The sequence below is a fragment of the Sminthopsis crassicaudata genome, chromosome 6, assembly GCF_048593235.1.
Source record: "Sminthopsis crassicaudata isolate SCR6 chromosome 6, ASM4859323v1, whole genome shotgun sequence".
In the NCBI taxonomy this organism is placed as follows: domain Eukaryota; kingdom Metazoa; phylum Chordata; class Mammalia; order Dasyuromorphia; family Dasyuridae; genus Sminthopsis; species Sminthopsis crassicaudata.
This window is the reverse complement of record NC_133622.1, coordinates 159,341,294-159,362,162: the sequence shown is the minus strand read 5'-3', so window position 1 is coordinate 159,362,162 and position 20,869 is coordinate 159,341,294. Positions and strand designations below refer to the sequence as shown.

Genomic DNA, 20,869 nt, shown 5'->3' with positions numbered 1-20,869 from the left:
ACTGTGCTGTGGTCAAAAGATAGATATAAACAGCATTTACTGACTCATTGTGTGTAGTGGACAGAGTACTGGCCCTTGAGTAAGAAGGACCTGAGTTGAAATTCAGCCTCCCTAATTGTATGACCATGGGCAAGTCACTTAATCCCAACTGTTTTTCCCAAAAAAAAAAAAAAAAAAAAAAAAAAAAAAAGTCTGTCCTGTCCAGAGCTAAAGTTGAGAAAAATGAGTTTGTACATTTATTATTCTGTTATAAAATTGTGTTTTCCAGATGAAGAATTCAAAAATGTGTCAAAAAGAGTCTGAACTCAATTACAAGTTGTAAGACAAGTAATTTCAGCAAAATAGTACATTTTGCATAATAAAAAAAATTTAAGATGTGAAAAGTTGTAAGTTTAATTGTATGAGTTAAATTATTTTACTTTGTTTACTGTTGCGCACCAAACTGTACAGTCAGACTTGGTTGATTTATTAATTTTGATGAACTTTTCCTCTTTTTCATCCTTTAATATAAGAGAGAAATCTTTGAATATAGAGTTAGGGAGAAGAACATATACATACATATGTACATATAAACACACACACACATAGAGAGAGAGAGAGAAAGAGAGAGGGGGAAGGAAAGGAATAAGCATTTATTATGTGCATTTTTACAAATATCTTATTTGATTAATAATAAACCTGTGAGGTAGGTGCTATTCTTACCTGTATTTTACATATGAGGAAACTAAGACAAAAATACAGTGTTAAATACTTTGTCTAGTCACACAGCTAGTAAGTGTTTAAGACCACATTTGAACTCGGGCTTTCCTGACTCCAGAACCAGTATTCTACTCACTGAGCCAGTCTTGTAAAGAATGGTGATGGGATGAATAAATGAAGAAGCATTCATTAAGTATTGTGTACAAAGCATTGATGCTGTACATTGGATATAAAAATAAAAAAGTCAGCAGGACATCTATTTCAGGGACTTCATGTCCTAATAGGGGAAACAACACCTGTAAGAAATGTTAACACTCTGTCTATGGAAAAGTCCAGTAGTACTGGAGTACTGTCCAGTAGTACTGGAGGCACAGTTTTAAAGTTTTAAAGCATAAAGCAATGCATTTTGTTTAATATAATTATCATTGGTAACATCACACCTGTTCCTGATGCTGAATCATATGAAAATGCTAAAAGTTTTTTGGTTAGAACTTTGATTTTCCATGTCATTCACATCCAGAGAGAGAACTGTGGAGACTGAATGTGGATAGAAGGATATATTTTTACCTTTTCTTTGTTTGATTTTTCTTTCTCATGGTCTTTTCCCTTTTGATCTGATTTTTCTTTCCCAAGATGACAAATATGGAAATTTGTTTAAGAGGATTGTACATATTTAACCAATATCAGATTGCTTGCTGTCTGGGAGAAAGAGGAGATGAGAGGGAGGAAGAAAAATTTGAAACACAAAATCTTTTTAAAATTTTTCAATAGTAATGATGTGAATGCACAACAAAGTAGCTTTAACCAGGTAGGAAAGAAAGAAGGCAGACAGACCAACTGGCAGGCAGGCAGACTGGTCCCCTGACAAAGAATAAATCTAGTTTGGCATTTTCTTATAAAAATAATATCAGGTAGTATTAAACCTAAAAAGGAGCAGAGGCAGACAAGGAAAGACAAGGACAACAAAAAGGGATTTAGATTATTATTATTTTTTAATGTAAACAGCATTTTATTTTTTCTAATTATATATAAAGACAATTTTAACATTCATTTTTTAAAATAAAATTTTGAGTTCCAAAGTTTTTTTCCTCCCCAAGAGGGCAAGCAATTGAATATAGGTTATACACATGTACAATCATGTTAAAAAAAAAAAAAAAAAAAAGTGAAAACAATATGCTTAGATCTGCATTTTGACTCCTTCAGTTTTTTTTTTTCTATCTGTGGATAGTATTTTCAATTGAATTTTTAAACAAAGATGTTTTTGGCAAAGAGGTGTCTCGAAAATGGAATAGGACTGCTGAAGAGAGAAGAATGATAATTGGCAAAGGTTCGTATCCAAGATAAATACAGAGAGAAGAAGAGGGCATCGGATTACCTTTGAAGAATTATGTCATGTTACTTAGATGAACTTTGTTCTCTAGTACAGAAAGAACTAATGGGTATGACTGTTAAGCCACTGATTCCTGGGCCAGTCAGTTCTGGACTAAATTCTTCTTCTTTTTTTTTTTTTTTTTTAATGGCATTTTAAAAATTTTATAATTATAACTTTTTTTTGACAGTACATATGCATGGGTAAATTTTTACAACATTATCCCTTGCACTCACTTCTGTTCCGAATTTTCCCTTCCTTCCCTCTACTCCTTCCCCTACATGGCAGGCAGTCTTATACATGTTAGATATATTATAGTATATCTTAGATACAATATACGTGTGCAGAACTGAATTTCTTGTTGCACAGGAAGAATTGGATTCAGAAGGTAAAAATAACCTGGGAAGAAAAACAAAAATGCAAACAGTTTACACTCATTTCCCAGTGTTCCTTCTCTGGGTGTAGCTGATTCTGTCCATCATTAATCAATTGGAACTGAATTAGATCTTCTCTTTGTTGAAGATATCCACTTCCATCAGAATACATCCTCATATAGTATTGTTGTTGAAGTGCATAATGATGATCTGGTTCTGCTCATTTCACTCAGCATCAGTTGATGTAAGTCTCTCCAGGCCTCTCTGTATTCATTCTGCTGGTCATTTCTTACAGAACAATAATATTCCGTAACATTCATATACCATAATTTACCCAACCATTCTCCAATTGATGGGCATTCATCCATTCATTTTCCAGTTTCTAGCCACTACAAAAAGGCTGCCACAAACATTTTGGCACAAACAGATCTCTTTCCCTTCTTTATAAGCCCAGTAGTATCACTGCTGGATCAAAGGGTATGCACAGATTGATAACTTTTTTGGACATAATTCCAGATTGCTCTCCAGAATGGTTGGATTCGTTCACAACTCTACCAGCAATGCATCAATGTCCCAGTTTTCTTGCATCCCCTCCAATATTCATCATTATTTTTTCCTGTCATCTTAGCCAATCTGAAAGATGTGTAGTGGTATATTAGAGTTGTCTTAATTTGCATTTCTCTGACCAATAGTGATTTGGAACACTCTTTTATAAGAGTGGAAATAGTTTCAATTTCCTCATCTGAAAATTGTCTGTTCATATCCTTTCACCATTTATCAATTGGAGAATAGCTTGATTTCTTATAAATTAGAGACAGTTCTCTCTATATTTTGAAAATGAGGCCTTTATCAGAACCTTTATCAGTTAGTAAAAATGTTTTCCCAGTTTATTTCTTCCCTTCTAATCTTGTTTGCATTAGTTTTGTTTGTACAAAAGCTTTTTAATTCAATATAATCAAAATTTTCTATTTTGTGATCAATAATGATCTCTAGTTCTTCTCTGGTCATAAATTCCTTCCTCCTCCACAAGTCTGGAGGTAAACTATCCTATGTTCCTCTGATTTATTTATGATCTCGTTCTTTATGCCTAAATCATGGACCCATTTTGATCTTATCTTGGTATATGCTGTTATGTGTGGGTCCATGCCTAATTTCTGCCATACTAATTTCCAGTTTTCCCAGCAGTTTTTGTCAAATAAATGTATTCTTATCCCCAAAGTTGGGATCTTTGGGTTTGTCAAACACTAGATTGCTATAATTATTGACTATTTTGTCTTGTGAACCTAACCTATTCCATTGATCAATTAATCTATTTCTTAGCCAATACTAAATGGTTTTGGTGCCTGCTGCTCCATAATATAGTTTTAGATCAGGCACAGCTAGGCCCCCTTCATTTGATTTTTTTTTTTTTTTCATTAATTCCCTTGAAATTCTAGACCTTTTGTTCTTCCTTATGAATTTTATTGTTACTTTTTCTATCTAGATCATTAAAAGTTTCTTGGGAGTCTAATTGGTATAGCACTAAATAAATAGATTAGTTTAGGGAGTATTGTCATCTTTATTATATTCTCTCAGCCTATCCAAGAGCGCTTAATGTTTTTCTAGTTATTTAAATCTGACTTTATTTGTGTGGAAAGTGTTTTGTAATTTTGCTCATATAATTCCTGACTTTCCTTTGGTAGATATATTCCCAAATATTTTATACTATCGACAGTTATTTTGAATGGAATTTCTCTTTGTATCTCTTGCTGTTGGATTTTGTTGGTGATGTATAAAAATACCGAGGATTTATGTGGATTTATTTTATATCCTGCAACTTTACTAAAGTTGTGGATTATTTCTAATAGCTTTTCAGTAGAATCTCTGGGGTTCTCTAAGTATATCATCATATCATCTGCAAAGAGTGATAGTTTGGTTTCCTTATTACCTACTCTAATATCTTTAACCTCTTTCTCGACTCTTATTGCCGAGGCTAGTGTTTCTAATACAATATTGAATAGTAATGGTGATAGTGGGCAACCTTGTTTCACTCCTGATCTTACTGGGAAAGGTTCTAGTTTATCTCCATTACATATAATGCTTACTGACGGTTTTAAATATATGCTCCTGACTATTTTAAGGAATATGGACTAAATTCTTAAAAGAGATAGTGAACATCTAGAAAGGAAATAGTGATTTCAGAGAGCAAGCGTGGCTTCACTGAGAACAGGTTGTTCCCTTTTTTAGCAGGGCTTACCAAACTGTTATGTACAAAATAATTTACCTAGATTCTGGCAAAACAATAAAATACCTCATGCTTGTAGGAAAGTTAAGAGGCATGAATGGATTTGAATGGATTCCAAGTATATTATCAATGGTTCAGTATAATTTCTCTGCTAATACTTTCTCCACAGTACTGATCATAGTACATCTTAACATTTGTTATCACGCTATTAGAACAATCAAAGAGAGCATGGACTATGGCCAGTTTCATATTTCTATCTCTTTACAGTGTTTCACACAATAGAGTAGATACATAGAAAACATTTGTTAAAATGAATTTAGTAGTATTACTGTGAAAACTAAGTAGTTTTGTTAGTTTTTCTGCACTTATCTAACACTCAAGAGTATACTATGAAAGAAAAGGGAACATGTAATTTTTGAAGCACAGATATTTTAGGTCCCATTTTTTACTAACCCAATTAGTCTTGTACTGAGTTAAAAATTAAAATATTTTCCCAGGTTGGATGTTTAAATATTTTTAAGGAAACAAAGTAGATGCAGAAACAGCATTTTGCTTAGATATGCTTTGTGTTAAGTTCCATCCAAAAGACACAAATGGCCAATTAAAAATCATAAGAGTCTATATTTATCACTTCTGTTGAATTGCTTATTTTATGGAAAGAGCCCTAGCAGTAAATGTAGATATTTATTGTGATAAAGCTATGTAGAATATGGAATTTTCTACTGGATTCAACTTTTGAGTCTTCTCAGAAAAAAAAATTACATAATTTATTCCATGTAAATTTCAGTTGTAGTGCAACTGTCCAGAAGGGAATATCATTTTGGGGAAATTTCACTGTTTTGAAAATGTATTTTTTTTTTTTGTGAATTGCTAAGCAGTCTCACAACTTCCTAAGTTTATGTCCAACTTTTTTATTGCTCTTTCTCCTGTCATGTATTTTTTTAATGCTTTTCTTTATAGATCTTTTACATATTGTGATAGCTAATCTTCAATATGTATTTTTTCCCATAGACCTGCAAAAAAGGAGAAAAAAGGCTCCAAAGTACAAACTTCAAATGCAAAAACAGATGATATAGAAAAATTAAAGACCTATACTTATATGGAGGGTGAGCCTGAGGATGATGTTTACTTAAAACGCTTATACCCAAGGCAGATTTATGAAGTGAATAAAGCAATTGATTTACTAAAAAAATTTCAAATTCTGGACTACTCTAATCCAAAGCAAGGTGTTTATCTTGATTTAACACTGGATATGTCACTGGAGAAGAAGAAGGTATGAATCATTATTTAAAGTAACTGAGTGAATGTGAACAAGAGGTTAAAGTGTAATTAAATGGTTATTATTATTGATATTGTTCAGAGATTTATTAGCAAAAAACCTTTTTTTTTTAAGGAAATGTTATTTTGGCTAGTAGAAGGAACAAGATAACATACATTTTAACCACATCTAACAATGGCTTTTGATAGCTCAGTTGTAGTGTTACACTTTTATTTTGGAACTGCTTACAAAGTCTATCATTATCTCTACTGAATATTAATATAGATAAACAAATTTCCCCTTGTCTGAACCTTTTTTTTCCAGACATTTTTTCCATCTATTAGCTTTCATTGAAACCTGGCTCCCTTTGATGATGCTATATTTATAATGTCTTTTCCAGCACTGGTTCTATCTTTTCATAGACACTGTTGGCCCAGGGGGGATGGGAGGAAGAGTTGGAATATACTTTCCCTTCTCACTTTCACTTCTGCATTCTTTCCTTACCTGGTTCACTCAAAAACCTTTCCTTCTTTAATTTTTTTTTTTTCTCCCTGAGGCTGGGGTTAAGTGACTTGCCCAGAGTCTGTGTTAAGTGTCTGAGACCAGATTTGAACTCAGGTCCTCCTGAATTCAAGGTTGGTGCTCTATCCACTGCACCACCTAGCTGCACCTCCTTTGAATTGAAAATTTCTACCAATAGTGGCTGTAAAGTCCCTTGTTCTTAAGTCATCCCATCTCCTTTCTCAAGGCATTCAGGCCCTACTTCCTTATCTTTCTTTCTTTTTTTTTTTTTTTTTTTTTTTTTTTTAATTATCTCCTGTCCTTATATTAGGGAATTTCAGTCTTCATAGTGATATAGTTTCAAACTCCCTCTCAATTCTTTAATTTCCTTAAATCCTACTCGTTTACTTCATTGTGGCCACATAGTCATTCATCCTTTGACCCAGAAGTGTTGCCCTTTGTTAATTAGAAATTCATCACCTGTCATTTGACATTTCCTTGCGCTTCATTTTACACTTCCTAAAACTATTTTTCAACCTTATGGAGATGTCCAACCCCTCTATCCCTCAGTACCTTCTCTATCTCTACTCTGAATTCATTTTCCAATCTTGAATCAAGGTAGCCCTTATTGTTTTCTGTATTTGAATCCTTTGCCTACTTGCCCTGTTGCCACTCATCTCTTAGCAAATCTTAATCCTAAATTGTTCCTATATTGCTGTAGCTGTGTGTCCTATACATAGGCTTCTGGATGGAAGCTAGAAAGAAGCTCACAACTGTGTGGAATGGATATATATGTTAAACTTATGTTAGTCAACTTTAATGGGGCCTTTACTGCAGCAATGCAATTTGATTTCCTATCTTTCTCCCCACAGAAGCTATTTCAAACCTCTTTTCTCTTTAATCCTCCCCATACCTCCCTTTTCCTTTCTCAGCTGAGAAAAGTGAAGCCATTTGATGTGAGCTCCTTGTTCTTTTCATTTCAGAATCACTTTAAATTATCCTCTATTCCTTTCTCCTTTTCCCCAGTATCTAATAAAGAAAGAGTTTTCTCCTTGCTAAGACAACCTGATTTGATCCCATCCCCTCTTAGGTGATTTCTGGGGGGGGCAGTTGTTAAATTTTCAGAAATTTTGGGATCCAAATGTTAAATGCAAGACATTACATGGTTAAGTTAGTTTATGCACTGGTAATGATATTTCTTGCTTTAAAGGAATTGGTATGAAACATAGAAAAGTGAATTTTCATCCCATTATTGTCTACTTTAAATGATTATGGCTTTATTAATGAATATTTGAAAGCAAACTTTATTGCATTTTGTTCTGATGGTTCTAATAAAGTGCTCTGAAGAAAGTCTAGAGTAGCTTTATTGAGCTAAGAAAATTGTTTAAAAAAATTTCCAAAAATCTTCTTCAGGCAATGTATAAGTCATCTATTATAGCGGGATAACTCAGTAAAATTTTGGATCTGGAATCTGGAAGATCTGAGTTCAAATTTGGCTTCATACACTTCTTTACTGTGTGATTCTGGGCAAGTCACTCATGCCTGTTTACTCCAGTTTCCTCATCTGTAAGATGAGCTGAGAAGGAAATAGCTAACTACTCCTGGTTCTTTGTCAAGAAAATCCCAAATGGTGTCACAAAGAGTCAGACACATCTAATTGTTCCCCATCTGTGTCTTCCCCCCCTAAAAAAAATAACTGCAGTGATCACTGGATGATTTGATATCTAAGATTTACTTTACTTATCACTAATTTAATAAATTACAAATCATTAAATCATAATTGTCATTGAAATTATTCAGATTAGTTGAGTACTAGGATTGAAATAGGCAGCATGTAGTTTATGAGCTACTACTCATGCATAATTCTGCATTTTATATGCATTTTGAATTTTTCTCGGTCTTCTGTTTTTCCTTAGAGATTAATTATCATTAATTTCTTTCATTTCCATCACATTGCAGGCAATATCAACAAATATTCATAGAGTACAACAAATAAATGTATCATAAGAACTTTAGAAAATTTAAAGACTGCTACTGGAAAACATGAAACTCAAGTTGAAGATTTTGATTGCCAGTTAAATTTAAAGGCATTTCACTTAATAAAAATATTAATTTTAATGCTTTTTCTAGGAATGTGATACTAGAAAATATAATTCATCACATGATCCCATTTTTTTTATCAGATAGAAACAGCATTTTAAATTATTTTGATTTATTCGAATTATTAGAACTAGCCTTATGAAGAATTAACTTCACCATGAGTAGTAGCTAATGAAAAAATTATATTAAGTAAAATTTTTAAAAAGTAAAATCTATTGAAACAATTTTCAGCTGCCTTCTAAACCTGCCTGTTTCTGTCAAAGGCACCCCAAAGTCATAATGTTGACATTCTTCAGTCCTCAGTCTTCATCCCACAAAGTCAGTGCTGTTGTTACCTTCACAACATTTCTCAGACCTCCCTCTTTACTTTCACCTTCAAGGTCCTCATCAACCCTCACTTTGATGATGGCACCACTGCAATGCTGTTGCCAAAGTGATTTTCCTTAAGTATAGGTCTGAATGCTCAACAGAACTTCTCTGTTTAGAAGCTCTTCCTAGTCTGTCCTTCCAGCATCCTTGGCACTACTTCCTTCTCACACTCAACAATCTTTCTCTGTTCTGCCTTTTTATTTCATGTCTTTGTGCTTTAGTTTTCATTAACTGTCTTCCATATCAGGAATGGATGCCTGCCTTCCTTCTTCCTCTTCGTGGAGCTTTCTCTGATTCTCCCAGCTTCTAGCACTCCCTTCCCAAGTTACCTTGTGTTCAGCTATTTTATATTCTTGTTTGTGTGCTATGTATCATTATCAGAATACTTGTTGTCTTCCCCATTAAAACGTTAGTTCCTTGTTGGTAGGATTTGTTTCTTTGTCTTTGTCTCGCAGCTGCCTTAGGACTGACTTTGATCCTTTTTTGTTTCATTTTTTCTGTTTTGTTCAACTCGGTGATCCTTATGGGATTTTCTTGACAAAAATACTGGAATAGTTTGCTATTTCTTTCTTCAGCTCATTTACAGATGAGGAAATTGAGGCAAATAGAATTATGTGATTTGCTTTAGGTCACAGGTATTTTTTGTCTAAGATTAGATCTGCTCTCTGAAAGTAGAATTTTCCTGACTTCATTCTGTCATCTAGCTGCTTCTTCTTGGTACTTAGTAGTTACTTAATAAATACTTGGGAGTTGATTAATAGCTCCTGTTGCATATCAATACTTCTTGTCTTAACTTGTTTTTCTTCCAGTTTTCTGTTTTATTTCTTTAGTACTTAAAGAATCTGTGATTTTTGTTGCTGAGGGCACTTCTGGCCTCTCATATTGATTTCAACCCAGCTACAAATTAGTGTGTGGTCTTCAGAAATTTATGTGGCTGAAAAACTTATCACCTAGTGATGTATCTTTGGATGATTCAGCCTTTCCAGTGTACGTTCTGCTGGCATGGCCTTTGAGAGGTCAGAATTGTCCCCTACTATATAATAAGGATATGAGTGGAATGTTCTGTATTTCAGAGAGGGAAAATTATGACTGGTCTATAAGAATAGTAACATAGCATTTATTGGATATTTCTTTTCTCCGGATACCAGTAGGAAAATGTTATATAGGAATAGCATACATATATTCTAGGTATAAGAATGGAAGTATATACTTTTTCTTCCTTCTGTTCATTTTTCTCTTTCCCTTATTTGTAAAGATAATATCCAACTTCTTGCATTTTATATAGGTGTATTAGGAAGGTCACTTCACTAATTTAATATATCTAATGAAAGGGTACATACCCTCCATTGGTGCAAATTGTCAGTCATCCATACCTTCTTATCCTTTATGGCTATTGTCTGTTTCCTCCCATAAATCTTTTACAGAATCTGCCATGGCTGCCTGAATGGGAGGCATGCTACCATTGTACATACCTTCTCCAACAAGACACTGTAATTTGCACAATGTGACTTCATTGGAATCAAGAATTTAAACTAGAAGTGACCTTTGGTATCTGTATACAATTTGAGACAAATTGCTTTTTAGGTATTTATCTAAATATGACAGTTCATTGAGATGTCCCCTCCCCCTCCCCATGCTTCAGGAAAATACTACAGTTTTAGATAATTTTTCCAATTTGAGTTTTTTGGGAAGGACATCTCTTTCTCTCTTCCTCCTTTATCCCATGATTGTGTAGCACAGTTACTGGTAGACCAATAGGATAACTGGGGAAGATAGGATATGTAATAGAATATGTTAGTTGTGGGTTTATAGAGTTGGGTTTTTTTAATCTTTAGTTTTTTTTCCTCATGCATTTTAGAAAAAGGTGGAGCCATTTGTCAGTGTTGTTAATTTCCCATATCCATTTACTACAAAGATGAATAAAATTCTGGTGTTTACAGAGGTAGGTAAACTTTACAAACCTTTTATGGAAAACAATGTTTTAGTGCAATCTAATTATTTAGTTGGGTTTATTCTTAAGTGATGAAACTGTATTTCTAAGGACTAGTAGGAATGTTGGGAATTTTTTTTTTTTTAGGGTACCAAAATATCTAGAAACATTTAAAAAATTTTACTTTTATGAATTAGATTTTTAAAAAAATCTTCAGTTCAATATCATATTATAGATATGAGACAGTCACTACTTACAATAATTGGAGAAATTATTTCAATTTGAAACCACTATCATGTGATTTGGATTTTTTAAATCCATAATGCCCTATTACATCCAAAACTTTATTAGATTGTAGATGTATTCAGCTTCTTTTTCTCTTTTGTACTTTTGAACTTGTTGTCCTTTGTTATATGAAGGTAGAAAATTAGAGAATAGCCTTTACCAATTTATTTTATTCCAGAAAAATAATTTTCTTTCATGTTTGAATATTATAGGTTTTTATGGTGATAGATATTTTTCAGCTTTTCATTATTTTGTATAGCTTCTCTCCATTAAAATCCTGCAGCTGCATTTCACCATGGCATGGAGAGATCTTGGATTTTGGAGTAACACTGTTGGCCAGGCCTCAATATCTGGGGCTCTCAGATTCACATTCTAGGCGCCTCCGTGGTGATGGGATAGGGAGACAGTAGAAAGGTGGAGGCTGAATCACCTTTTAAAGAACCACTGACTAAGGAATAAAAGGGGTTGTGTTCTGTATCAGGGAAGGGACTAGACATTGACAAAATCACAGGTTCTGATTACTTGCAAAGTGTTGAAATAAAGTTGTATGTTATCAAGTAATAGTGTGTCTTAGTAATAGTGTGTTTTAAATCTTCAAATGTGTTAGTTTACATCTTGTGTTTTAAATTTCTTAATTTATCCCAATCTTTTCTGCCATTACTATGTGATTTATTTGCTCAACTCCTTGGAAGTTTTTTGTCTAATTATCACAGAACACCTTAGCTTAAAAGAAGTTAACATTTAAGAGAACAAATTAAATAAGATATTTAAAATTTATATTCCTTCTGGAAAATCATGCTTGGATGGTTTTTGAGACTTAGTCCCAAACTTAGTAGGCTCGGTGTGAACAATCTAGGAAGACAGCTGTGAGCAAAAGTCTACCATGAAATACCATTGGTTTGGTTCAGAATTGAAAAAAGGGCACAATATTTAGCTTCTGTGTATGACTCATTAATTTTTAGATTTGGCTTAAATGGACATTACTACCTTCATGATCTATAAGAAACATTACATACAAACATTAGTTTGAAACAAACTTTTCTGTTTTTTTTCCCCCTAGAAAGATTCAGATATTAAAATCGCAGAAGAAAATGGAGCTGCATTTGCAGGAGGATCTGCACTGATTCAGAAGGTGCTGCCTTGCTTCCTTGTTCAGTAGTTACTGGTTGATTATGAAGCTTTCCATTGAATTCATGGTTTGTTCTTGGTAGTTGGTGAGATGTAAACAAAATGTTTCCTGTTCATAGATTTAGATGAGACTAAGCACCAGGGTGCTGAAGTCTGTAACCTTTTTAACTTCACTTTTTTTGTATGCTATGGATAAACAAGGTTTTCACTGATAGAGTAGGAAGAATGACTAGAGAGAAAAGAGAAAAATGCCTGAAAGGAGCAGTTAGGTGATGCAATGGGCAGAGAGCTGGGACTGAGTCAGGAAGGCTGGCTGACTGAGTGATTCTGGGCAAGTTATCTCACCTCTATTTGCTTCAGTTTCCTCATCTATAAAATGAGCTAGAGAAGGAAAGAGCAAGTTCTGTTTACAGGATTAGTTGCCATCCCTGACATAAAACCCAAGGGGCACATGTGGTTTATTTTTATTGTGAATTTAACTATAACTAAACACAAACATTACAAGATTTCTAAAGGAAAGAAAAATGTACAGTAAATTGCGAATTGTGAAATATGTAGTTTTTTTTTTTTTAAGTATTAGATAAATTAAATGAGATATCTTATGTCAAGAAAACTCAAGAAAGCTGGGGTCACAGTCAGACAAACTGAAAAGACTAAAAAACAACAAGAAATGTCTGGTAAAGAAGCACATTTTAGAATTTGAGAATTTGAGTACTCTTATCCTTATGGTAAACATGTTGGATTTTGTGTTTGACTAGAATTCAAAATCATGAGATTTTGAATTCTAATAAAGTGGCTGATTGATACCTGACATTTGACTCTTGTAGAATTGACAAAATATGTTTGACTCCTTTTTAGACACAGTACCTTCAGTTTATATTTCTTAGAGGCAGGAAATTTTAAATAACAGTAGTTTTAAATAATTATCATTTTATTTGACTGTTATTATTAAGAATCTGTGGTTGAGAAGAGAGTGAGTTATTAGAAATAAGAAAAAAACATGTCACTTGAATTTTATAATAAAATATATTTATCTTAGCATTTATTTGCTAGGGAAAAAAAACTTTCATTCTGAGAATTTAGCTAATGGAATATGAAGTATTCTCTGGCTTAAGAGGAAAAAGTCTTGAAATTTCATCATTCCCAAGCTTCAATTATCTGTCTTAGGCAAGGATTTCCTTTGAGAAATATGGACAGTTCTTAAAACTAGAGCAAACATAGCATTTCACTCATGACAGCATGTTTTTCTGAGGTACTGTGGGTTTGATGTGAACTCTTTATTTTTAAGGATAATTGCCAAGATAATAGTTGGGGGTAAAGCATTGAAAGATAGAAAACCATTGTTTTTTTAAAACCACAGTGTGGAGAATGAAACATGAGCTTATACATGATCAATGCTTTGGTTTGTTTTCTTTGATTTTTCCTTTGTGTCGTAAAGAATGTCTTCTACTTGTTGGGAGAAAGTGGATTAGTGAGTAGTTTAAGCCATCAAAAAAAAAAAAAAAAAAGCATTGTAAAAAGTGCACAGCATCAGAAAAGTTCAGAAAGGAAATTATGTGGCAGTTGTTTTATTATCTCATTTAATTTATCTGATACTTTTTAAAAAAACTACATATTTCACAATTCGCAATTTACTGTACATTTTTCTTTCCTTTAAAAATCTTGTAATGTTTGTGTTTAGTTATAGTTAAATTCACAATAAAAATAAACCACATGTGCCCCTTGGGTTTTATGTCAGGGATAGCAACTAATCCTGTAAACAAAATTTGAATTTATGAAATAGAATGTTCTGCTGCATGGTTACAGGCACAAAGGGATTTTAATATGTACAGTCCACTTATCAGGGTTTAGTGTCCACCAGAGTAGAGTAAGGGTGCATTAAGGCTGAAAGCACACTGGAGCTTTTCATTCCACAGAAGAAATATTTTGACAAATAATGTCACCCAGAAACAGTAGAGCTTTGTAGGACCATTAGTAATTACTGCCTAGGGTTTCAGTGAGGTATACTTGCCAGAGGAAAGGTGTTTGCTGGGCATTTCTGATGCAATTTCTAGCCATTCTTATTTTTACATTTCTTCTAATTGCTTGAATTAAAGCAGAATCTTGCAAATCATCTCTTCCCCTTCTTCTAGTTCCCCATGGACATCCCTTCTTTCTTCTAAGTCAGCCAATTAAATAAATTAAATTATCATTTTAACTCGCTAGGAGCATACAAATTAATTTTGCCCCTAGCTGGTTATAAATAGCTTAAGTATTGTTTGAATTCATCCTTTTAAACTGTCAATATTAGTAAATTTTCATTTTCAGAAATTAGAAGATAAAGTTAGGGCTTGGATCTGTGATTTCATTGGCATAGAGAATTCCCAGGTGGGCAAACACACTGTACTAGTGCATAGTATTGAGAATTTAGGAAACTTGATAGAATCATACCATGTGTATTAGGTGGTTCCTAAACACAGGTCTTCCCAGTGCCAAATTCATTTGGCTCTCTACTCTGCCAAGACTGCTTCTTTTTTCAGATATTATCTTTCATTTAATCATGAATAATCATGATTAAATATAATTAAATAATCACTAAACTTGTTTTGGATTAAAATGTGATAAATATATGTTTGGTTCTTTGAGAGCCAACAATAGCTAGTATACAGCATTTTATGGTTTATAAATTGTCCTCTGAAGAAGGTAAGGCAAATATTATCTCCATTTTACAGATGAGTAAACAGAATTATTGAGGTTAAGTGATTTGCCTACAGTTTTGAATCAGTACTTGGAACTAGATTTTTTGAAGTTTAATTCTAATACTTTGTATAGTTCACAAGAGTTTAAAATTTAAAATGTTTTGTTTGGTATTCCTGTTTCTATTGAATAGACTAGTTGGGATATTTAAAAGGTGTTAGCAATAGAATGGCATTAGTAGAAGTATGTATTTCATCTTGAGGTGCAATTAAAGAGATTTTTGTGCCAACTGAGTTGAACTCAATTATATTTGAATAGGGAAGGAATAGCTAATAAAACGCCCAAGGGTAAGAAATATATATTACCAGTTTGTGAAGTGATTATTTGGAGTTATAGTTTGTGGTACTTTACTTTTTCCTATCATATATACTTCTCTCTCTCTCTTTTTTTTTCTTTTTCAATTGTTCATTTCTTTTTTTATTTTCTTCCTTTTTCTCTTTCCTTTCCATTCCCCCATTTTTTCTCCCCTACATCTGAAGCCTATCAGTTTTACCCAATGAATATTGCATAACTCCCTGAGCATTCAGATTTTAAGAGGCTGTTGATCTCTCTTCTCCTTTTTGGGAATTGTGTTCTCAGACCTGTAGCAGCAGGTGTTCTGGAAGAACAGCTCTCCCTAGGGTGCAGGGTTCATATAATATTTGTTATATTTTTAGATTATATTTTAGAATCTCAATATAAATAACAAAATTCTCAAAAAACAATTGTAATCTACTTTAAGAACACGCATTTCATGTGTACTTTTTGAGGGTCCAGTTTTGATGGTATGATAGCCCCAAAAGTTAGTAGTAATTGTCTAAATGAGTGTTCGAGTGAATGTGGTTTTGTCCCATTTTGAAAGGTCAAGGATTTGAAATGTGTACTGACATAAATAGTACTCAGCATTAGCAGCTTAAAAATTACACCTGCTTCCCAGATAATACCTTTTAAACAAATCATTTTTTCTTGTACATTTAAAAGATAATACATTAAAAAAGTAACATTTAAAAGATAATTTTAAAGGTAATTAAGTGAGATACATTGTAATATGATAATTTTTTAAAGTAACTCTTGTTTAATTGTTTTTCAGTTGGGTCCAGTTCTTTGTGACCCAATTTGGGATTTTCTTGACAAAAATGCTGGAGTGTTGTTTCCTTCTCTAGCTTATTTTATAGTTGGAGAACTGAGGCAAACAGGGTTAAGTGACTTGCCCACAGCTAGACAGTGTCTAAGACCAGATTTGAACTGAGACATGAGTCTTCCTAACTCTAGTCCAACAATCTGTCCAATGAACCTCCTAACTACCCGGTGTTAATTAGCTATTTAGATTAATTATGTCCTTTTTTAGTAACACATTAATATTTTTGTTCTCTCTATAACATTAAAGAGAAGAATTGTCTGAAAGTAAACTTGAACTTAGCCCTTTTAAAAATGTAAATTTATTGGAGTAGCTAGATGGCACAGTGGATACAACATTAATCCTGGATTTAGGAAGACCTGAGTTCAAATCCAGCCTCAGACACTGTCTAGCTCTGTGACCCTGGGCAAGTCACTTAATCCAATTACCTCACTCTCCCTCCCCCCAAAATAAATAAAATGTAAACTTATAAAGTATTGTGGTAGAATATATTGCTTTTCCGATCTTTGTGAGAATAATTACAGATTCAGTACATTTGGGATTCTCAATATCTCAGATGAACATTGCAGTATGTATTAATTAAGCTTGATTCTCACATTTTGGGACATGCTTAGAAATTAAACTTTTTAGATTATACTTTAGGTGCATGTGCTAACCTCTCTCCCCCCCGCCCCCCCAAAAAAAAATCAGTACATTGCCCTGGCTATATAATAGCTTTGCCTAACTAAGATCCATGTATCTGAATTTATTTGATCTTTACAACATTTAGGCCCATTGAGGGTCTTCCTAATAAAAAGACTTTTTAAAAAATTTTAAAACCTATTTTAAAATATTTTATTTTATTTTATTTTTTGAGGCTGGGGTTAAGTGACTTGCCCAGAGTCACACAGCTAGGAAGTGTTAAGTGTCTGAAATCAAATTTGAACTTGGGTCCTCCTGAATTCAGGGCTGGTGCTCTATCCACTGTGCCACCTAGCTGCCCCCCCTATTTTAAAATATTTTTAAAAAGAGTAGAAATGCTTTTTCCCAGGGGTGATATACATAATTAACAAACTTATTTGTATTATCATATGAAAAGAAATCGTGTTTAGTATTCATCTTCTAAATTATTTTTAAAAGTCCTAAAATATATTGAAAACTTTATTAGATTCATTAGGCTGTAGATTTCTATATAATGTGATTTTATTGTAATTTTCAGATTTTGGATGATGAAATCCAGGCGGATTTTTATGTAAGTGTTCCAGAAATGATGCCAGCAATTCAGCCATTAAGGAGGAAACTAAAACAAAAATTTCCAAGGCTTTTGCAAAGTAAGATAGTTTTTTTCTTAATATTTTATATAATATCAGTAACTTCACTTATGATTTATTTAATTGTAAAAATAGAAGTGCTAAGATGGTATAATATAAGATATACATCCAAGTATTGCATTTTTTGGTGATATTTATTTATCTACTTATTTATTTATTTGTTTGTTTGTTTTGGTGAGGCCATTGAGGTTGTCTTGCCCACATCACACAGCTAGTAAGTGTCAAGTGTCTGATACTGCTTTTGAACGCAGATCGTCCCTATTTTAGGGCTGGTGCAACTGTGCTATCTAACTATATTTAGCTCAATTTCCAGGAGTATTGTTATCGGTGACTCACTACACTTTTAAAATTTACCAATTTCATAGTAATCTTTTTTCCCCCCTGAGGCTGGGGTTAAGTGACTTGCCCACGGTCACACAGCTAGGAAGTGTTAAGTGTCTGAGAGCAGATTTGAACTCGGCTCCTCCTGACTAAAGGGCTGGTGCTCTATCTATTGTGTCACCTAGGTGCCTCAGTAATCTTTTTAAAGTGAATAAATTTTACTTGTTATCAATTGATTATCATTTAAAACTTGGTTTATTATAGTATTGGCACATTTTCCATTTTTAAATTTTAACTTGATTTGACAGTAAATTTATTTTAAAAAATCTAATAGTATTTTATTTTTTTCAATTGTATGTAGACAATTTTCAGCATTCATTTCTTGAAAAATTTTGAGTTACAAATTTTTTTCCCTCCCTTCCCTAAGATGGCAAGCAGTGTCATATGTATAGGCTATACATGTGCAACCATATAAAACATAATTTCTATATTAGAATTTGTCAGTATTTTAGAGCAAACAGTAAACAACCATAAAAAATGTGCAGTTTTCTTCTGTTAATCTTATTTTTTGGTAAATATTTCTTTTGACTTAATTTTAAAGACAAACCAAGATATAATAAATTTTCAATAGATTTGCCTATTTTCTGTTATATTGGAATATTTTGTTATCTGTATCTGAAGAAAATAGGAAACTGAGGCTAGCAAAATATACACATCTTGCTGTTAGATAACTTCTGTGTTGGTATTTGTCCTAATTTATCCTGTAGGCAGCTAGTTTACACATGGTTGCATGTTTATTCCCACATTATTATACTGTGAAGTTCTCAAGGGCAGGGGCTCTGTTTTTTGCTTTTCTGTATATCTCAATATAGTTCTTAGCACATGGTAGATGTTTAAGAAATGCTAATTGACTGAAGGAATTTGTTCTATATTTCTGGAATGAGAATTGAGCTTAGATGATTATTTTGTGACTTTTGAACAAGAAATAAAATATGATCAAATAGCATCTTTTGTGTTTTAACTAGTTCAAACCAAAATTAATTTGACTCAGTACAAGACTAAATGTATATCAAGTTTTGTCACATGTAATTGGATAGAAATTTGAATGGAATCCCAAAAGGCATTTTTTTCCTTGCTGTCCAGGATAATAGTTTTATTAATGCTATGTTATTATTTTCACTGCTTCGTCTATTCACTAATAGTTTTGATTTCTTTACTTGTTCTTTTAATTTTTGATGAGTATTCTCACCTCAGAGTAAGTGCTCTTTCGTTTTTTTGAGAATAGAGTCTTTTCAAAGATTTTTCTCTCCCCTCAAACAATGAATGCTGTTCTTTAAACTATTTACTTTCATGAATGGGCCTTGGTTTGTTTTTTATTTTCATAATGAGCAGTAATTTGACTATTGAAAAATACATTTTTCCCTCCTTTTAAATTTTTCATTTTGCACATTAACCATGATATAGTTAATAGCACAAGCCAAACATTTGCTGCTTATGTGTGCCAAACAAATGATTAACCTATCAAAAATATTTGAATACATTGGAACAATGCCTGTAATAGGCATTTTCAGAGCTTATTCATTTCCTAGTTTAGAAAATTTGATTCTTCCTATCTAGCAAAAGCGTTAAAGACAAAACATAAATTACATTTTGAACAAGTGGGTGAAATGAAAAAAAAAAACTTTCTGCAGCTGAGACCATCATTTTCTTTTTTTTTTGTTCAGCTTTACTAAAGGTAGTGAGTAGAGCCACATTGAATGAAATGAATTGGCACATTCTAAGGACATGAAATGCTACGATTATATTAGCTATATTTTACTTACACAACAGTTGAAAATCTTATATTTTTATCCTGTTTTTTTTAGTACATTATGTTCTACTAAAAAAAACCTTTAAAACTATATAACTTTGACAGGTAAAATTCAGTTTCATTTTGAGTTTCAGCTACATATATATGTGTGTGTATATATATATATATATATATATATATATATATATATATATATATATATATATATATATATATATATATACACACACACACAGATGCACATCTGTACTTTGAACTCCTTTAATTTCTAAATTAGATTCACTTTGTTCACACCTTATGTTTTACTTTTTTTCCCATGCATATTATTTGATATTTACTGAACATTGCTTTGAAAGAAATGAGCCACATATCATCACTTAATGGACTCTTTTCCCATGTGTATATGTGTGTGTTTGGTCATGATTTAAGTATCAAAAATCTATTAACTCTTTTTAAAATTACTTTTTAAAAAATTCTTTACTTAATAAACACTTAACAATATGGTCATTTCCACATACAAAGAACAGAAAAAAAGGGGGATCATATATGAAACCATATAAAAATAACTTGTTCCTTATTTTTTAAAATTTCAATAGTATTTTTATTTTTCCAATTATATGTAAAAATAATTTTCAACATTCATTTTTGTAAGATTTGAGTTCCAAATTTTTTTATTTCTTTCTTCTTTACCACCCCACTTCCAAAGACAGCAAGCAATATATGTTATACATGTACAATCATTTTAAGCACATTTCCATGTTAGTTATATTATGAAATAAAAATCATTAACAAAAGAGAAAAATCATAAGGAAAAAAAGCAAACAACAAAAAAGTGAAAATAGTATGCTTTGATATTCATTCAGTCTCCGTAGTTCTCTCTCTGAATGCAGAAGGCATTTTCCATCCTGAGTCTATTGGAAATGTCTTGGATCAGTGTATTGCTGAAAATAACTGTCTATCACAGTTGATCCCAAACACATAGTATTGCGGCTTAAATGTGCACTGTGGTCTCCTAGTTCTGGTCACTTCATTTGGCATCAGCTCATGTAAGTCTTTCCATTGTCACTCATCATTCATTCATTCCTCCATTCATTTATTAAACAATAGCTTTTTATTTTCAAAATATATGCAAAGAGTTTTCAGCATTCATCTTTGCAAAACCTTGTGTTCCAAATTTTTCTCCCTCCCTCCATATCTTCTTCCTTCCCTGGACAGCAAGTAATTCAGTATAGCCTAATAGTGTGCAGTTCTTCTAAACATATTTCCACATTTTCATGCTGTAAAGTAAAAGTCAGATCAAAAGGGGGAAAAATGAAAAAGAAGAAAACAAGCAAACAA

The 20,869-nt window shown here is 32.6% G+C and overlaps 1 protein-coding gene across 1 annotated transcript in view; it reads left to right on the top strand.

Moving 5' to 3' along the window:
- MRPL1 (mitochondrial ribosomal protein L1) overlaps positions 1-20,869 on the top strand; it is a 43,701-nt gene that overhangs the window by 4,949 nt on the left and 17,883 nt on the right. The window contains exons 3-6 of the mRNA XM_074275501.1: positions 5,678-5,939; positions 10,753-10,836; positions 12,170-12,241; positions 17,289-17,400. Coding sequence (XP_074131602.1) covers positions 5,678-5,939; positions 10,753-10,836; positions 12,170-12,241; positions 17,289-17,400 — 530 coding nt within the window. The remainder of the gene's footprint in view (positions 1-5,677; positions 5,940-10,752; positions 10,837-12,169; positions 12,242-17,288; positions 17,401-20,869) is intronic.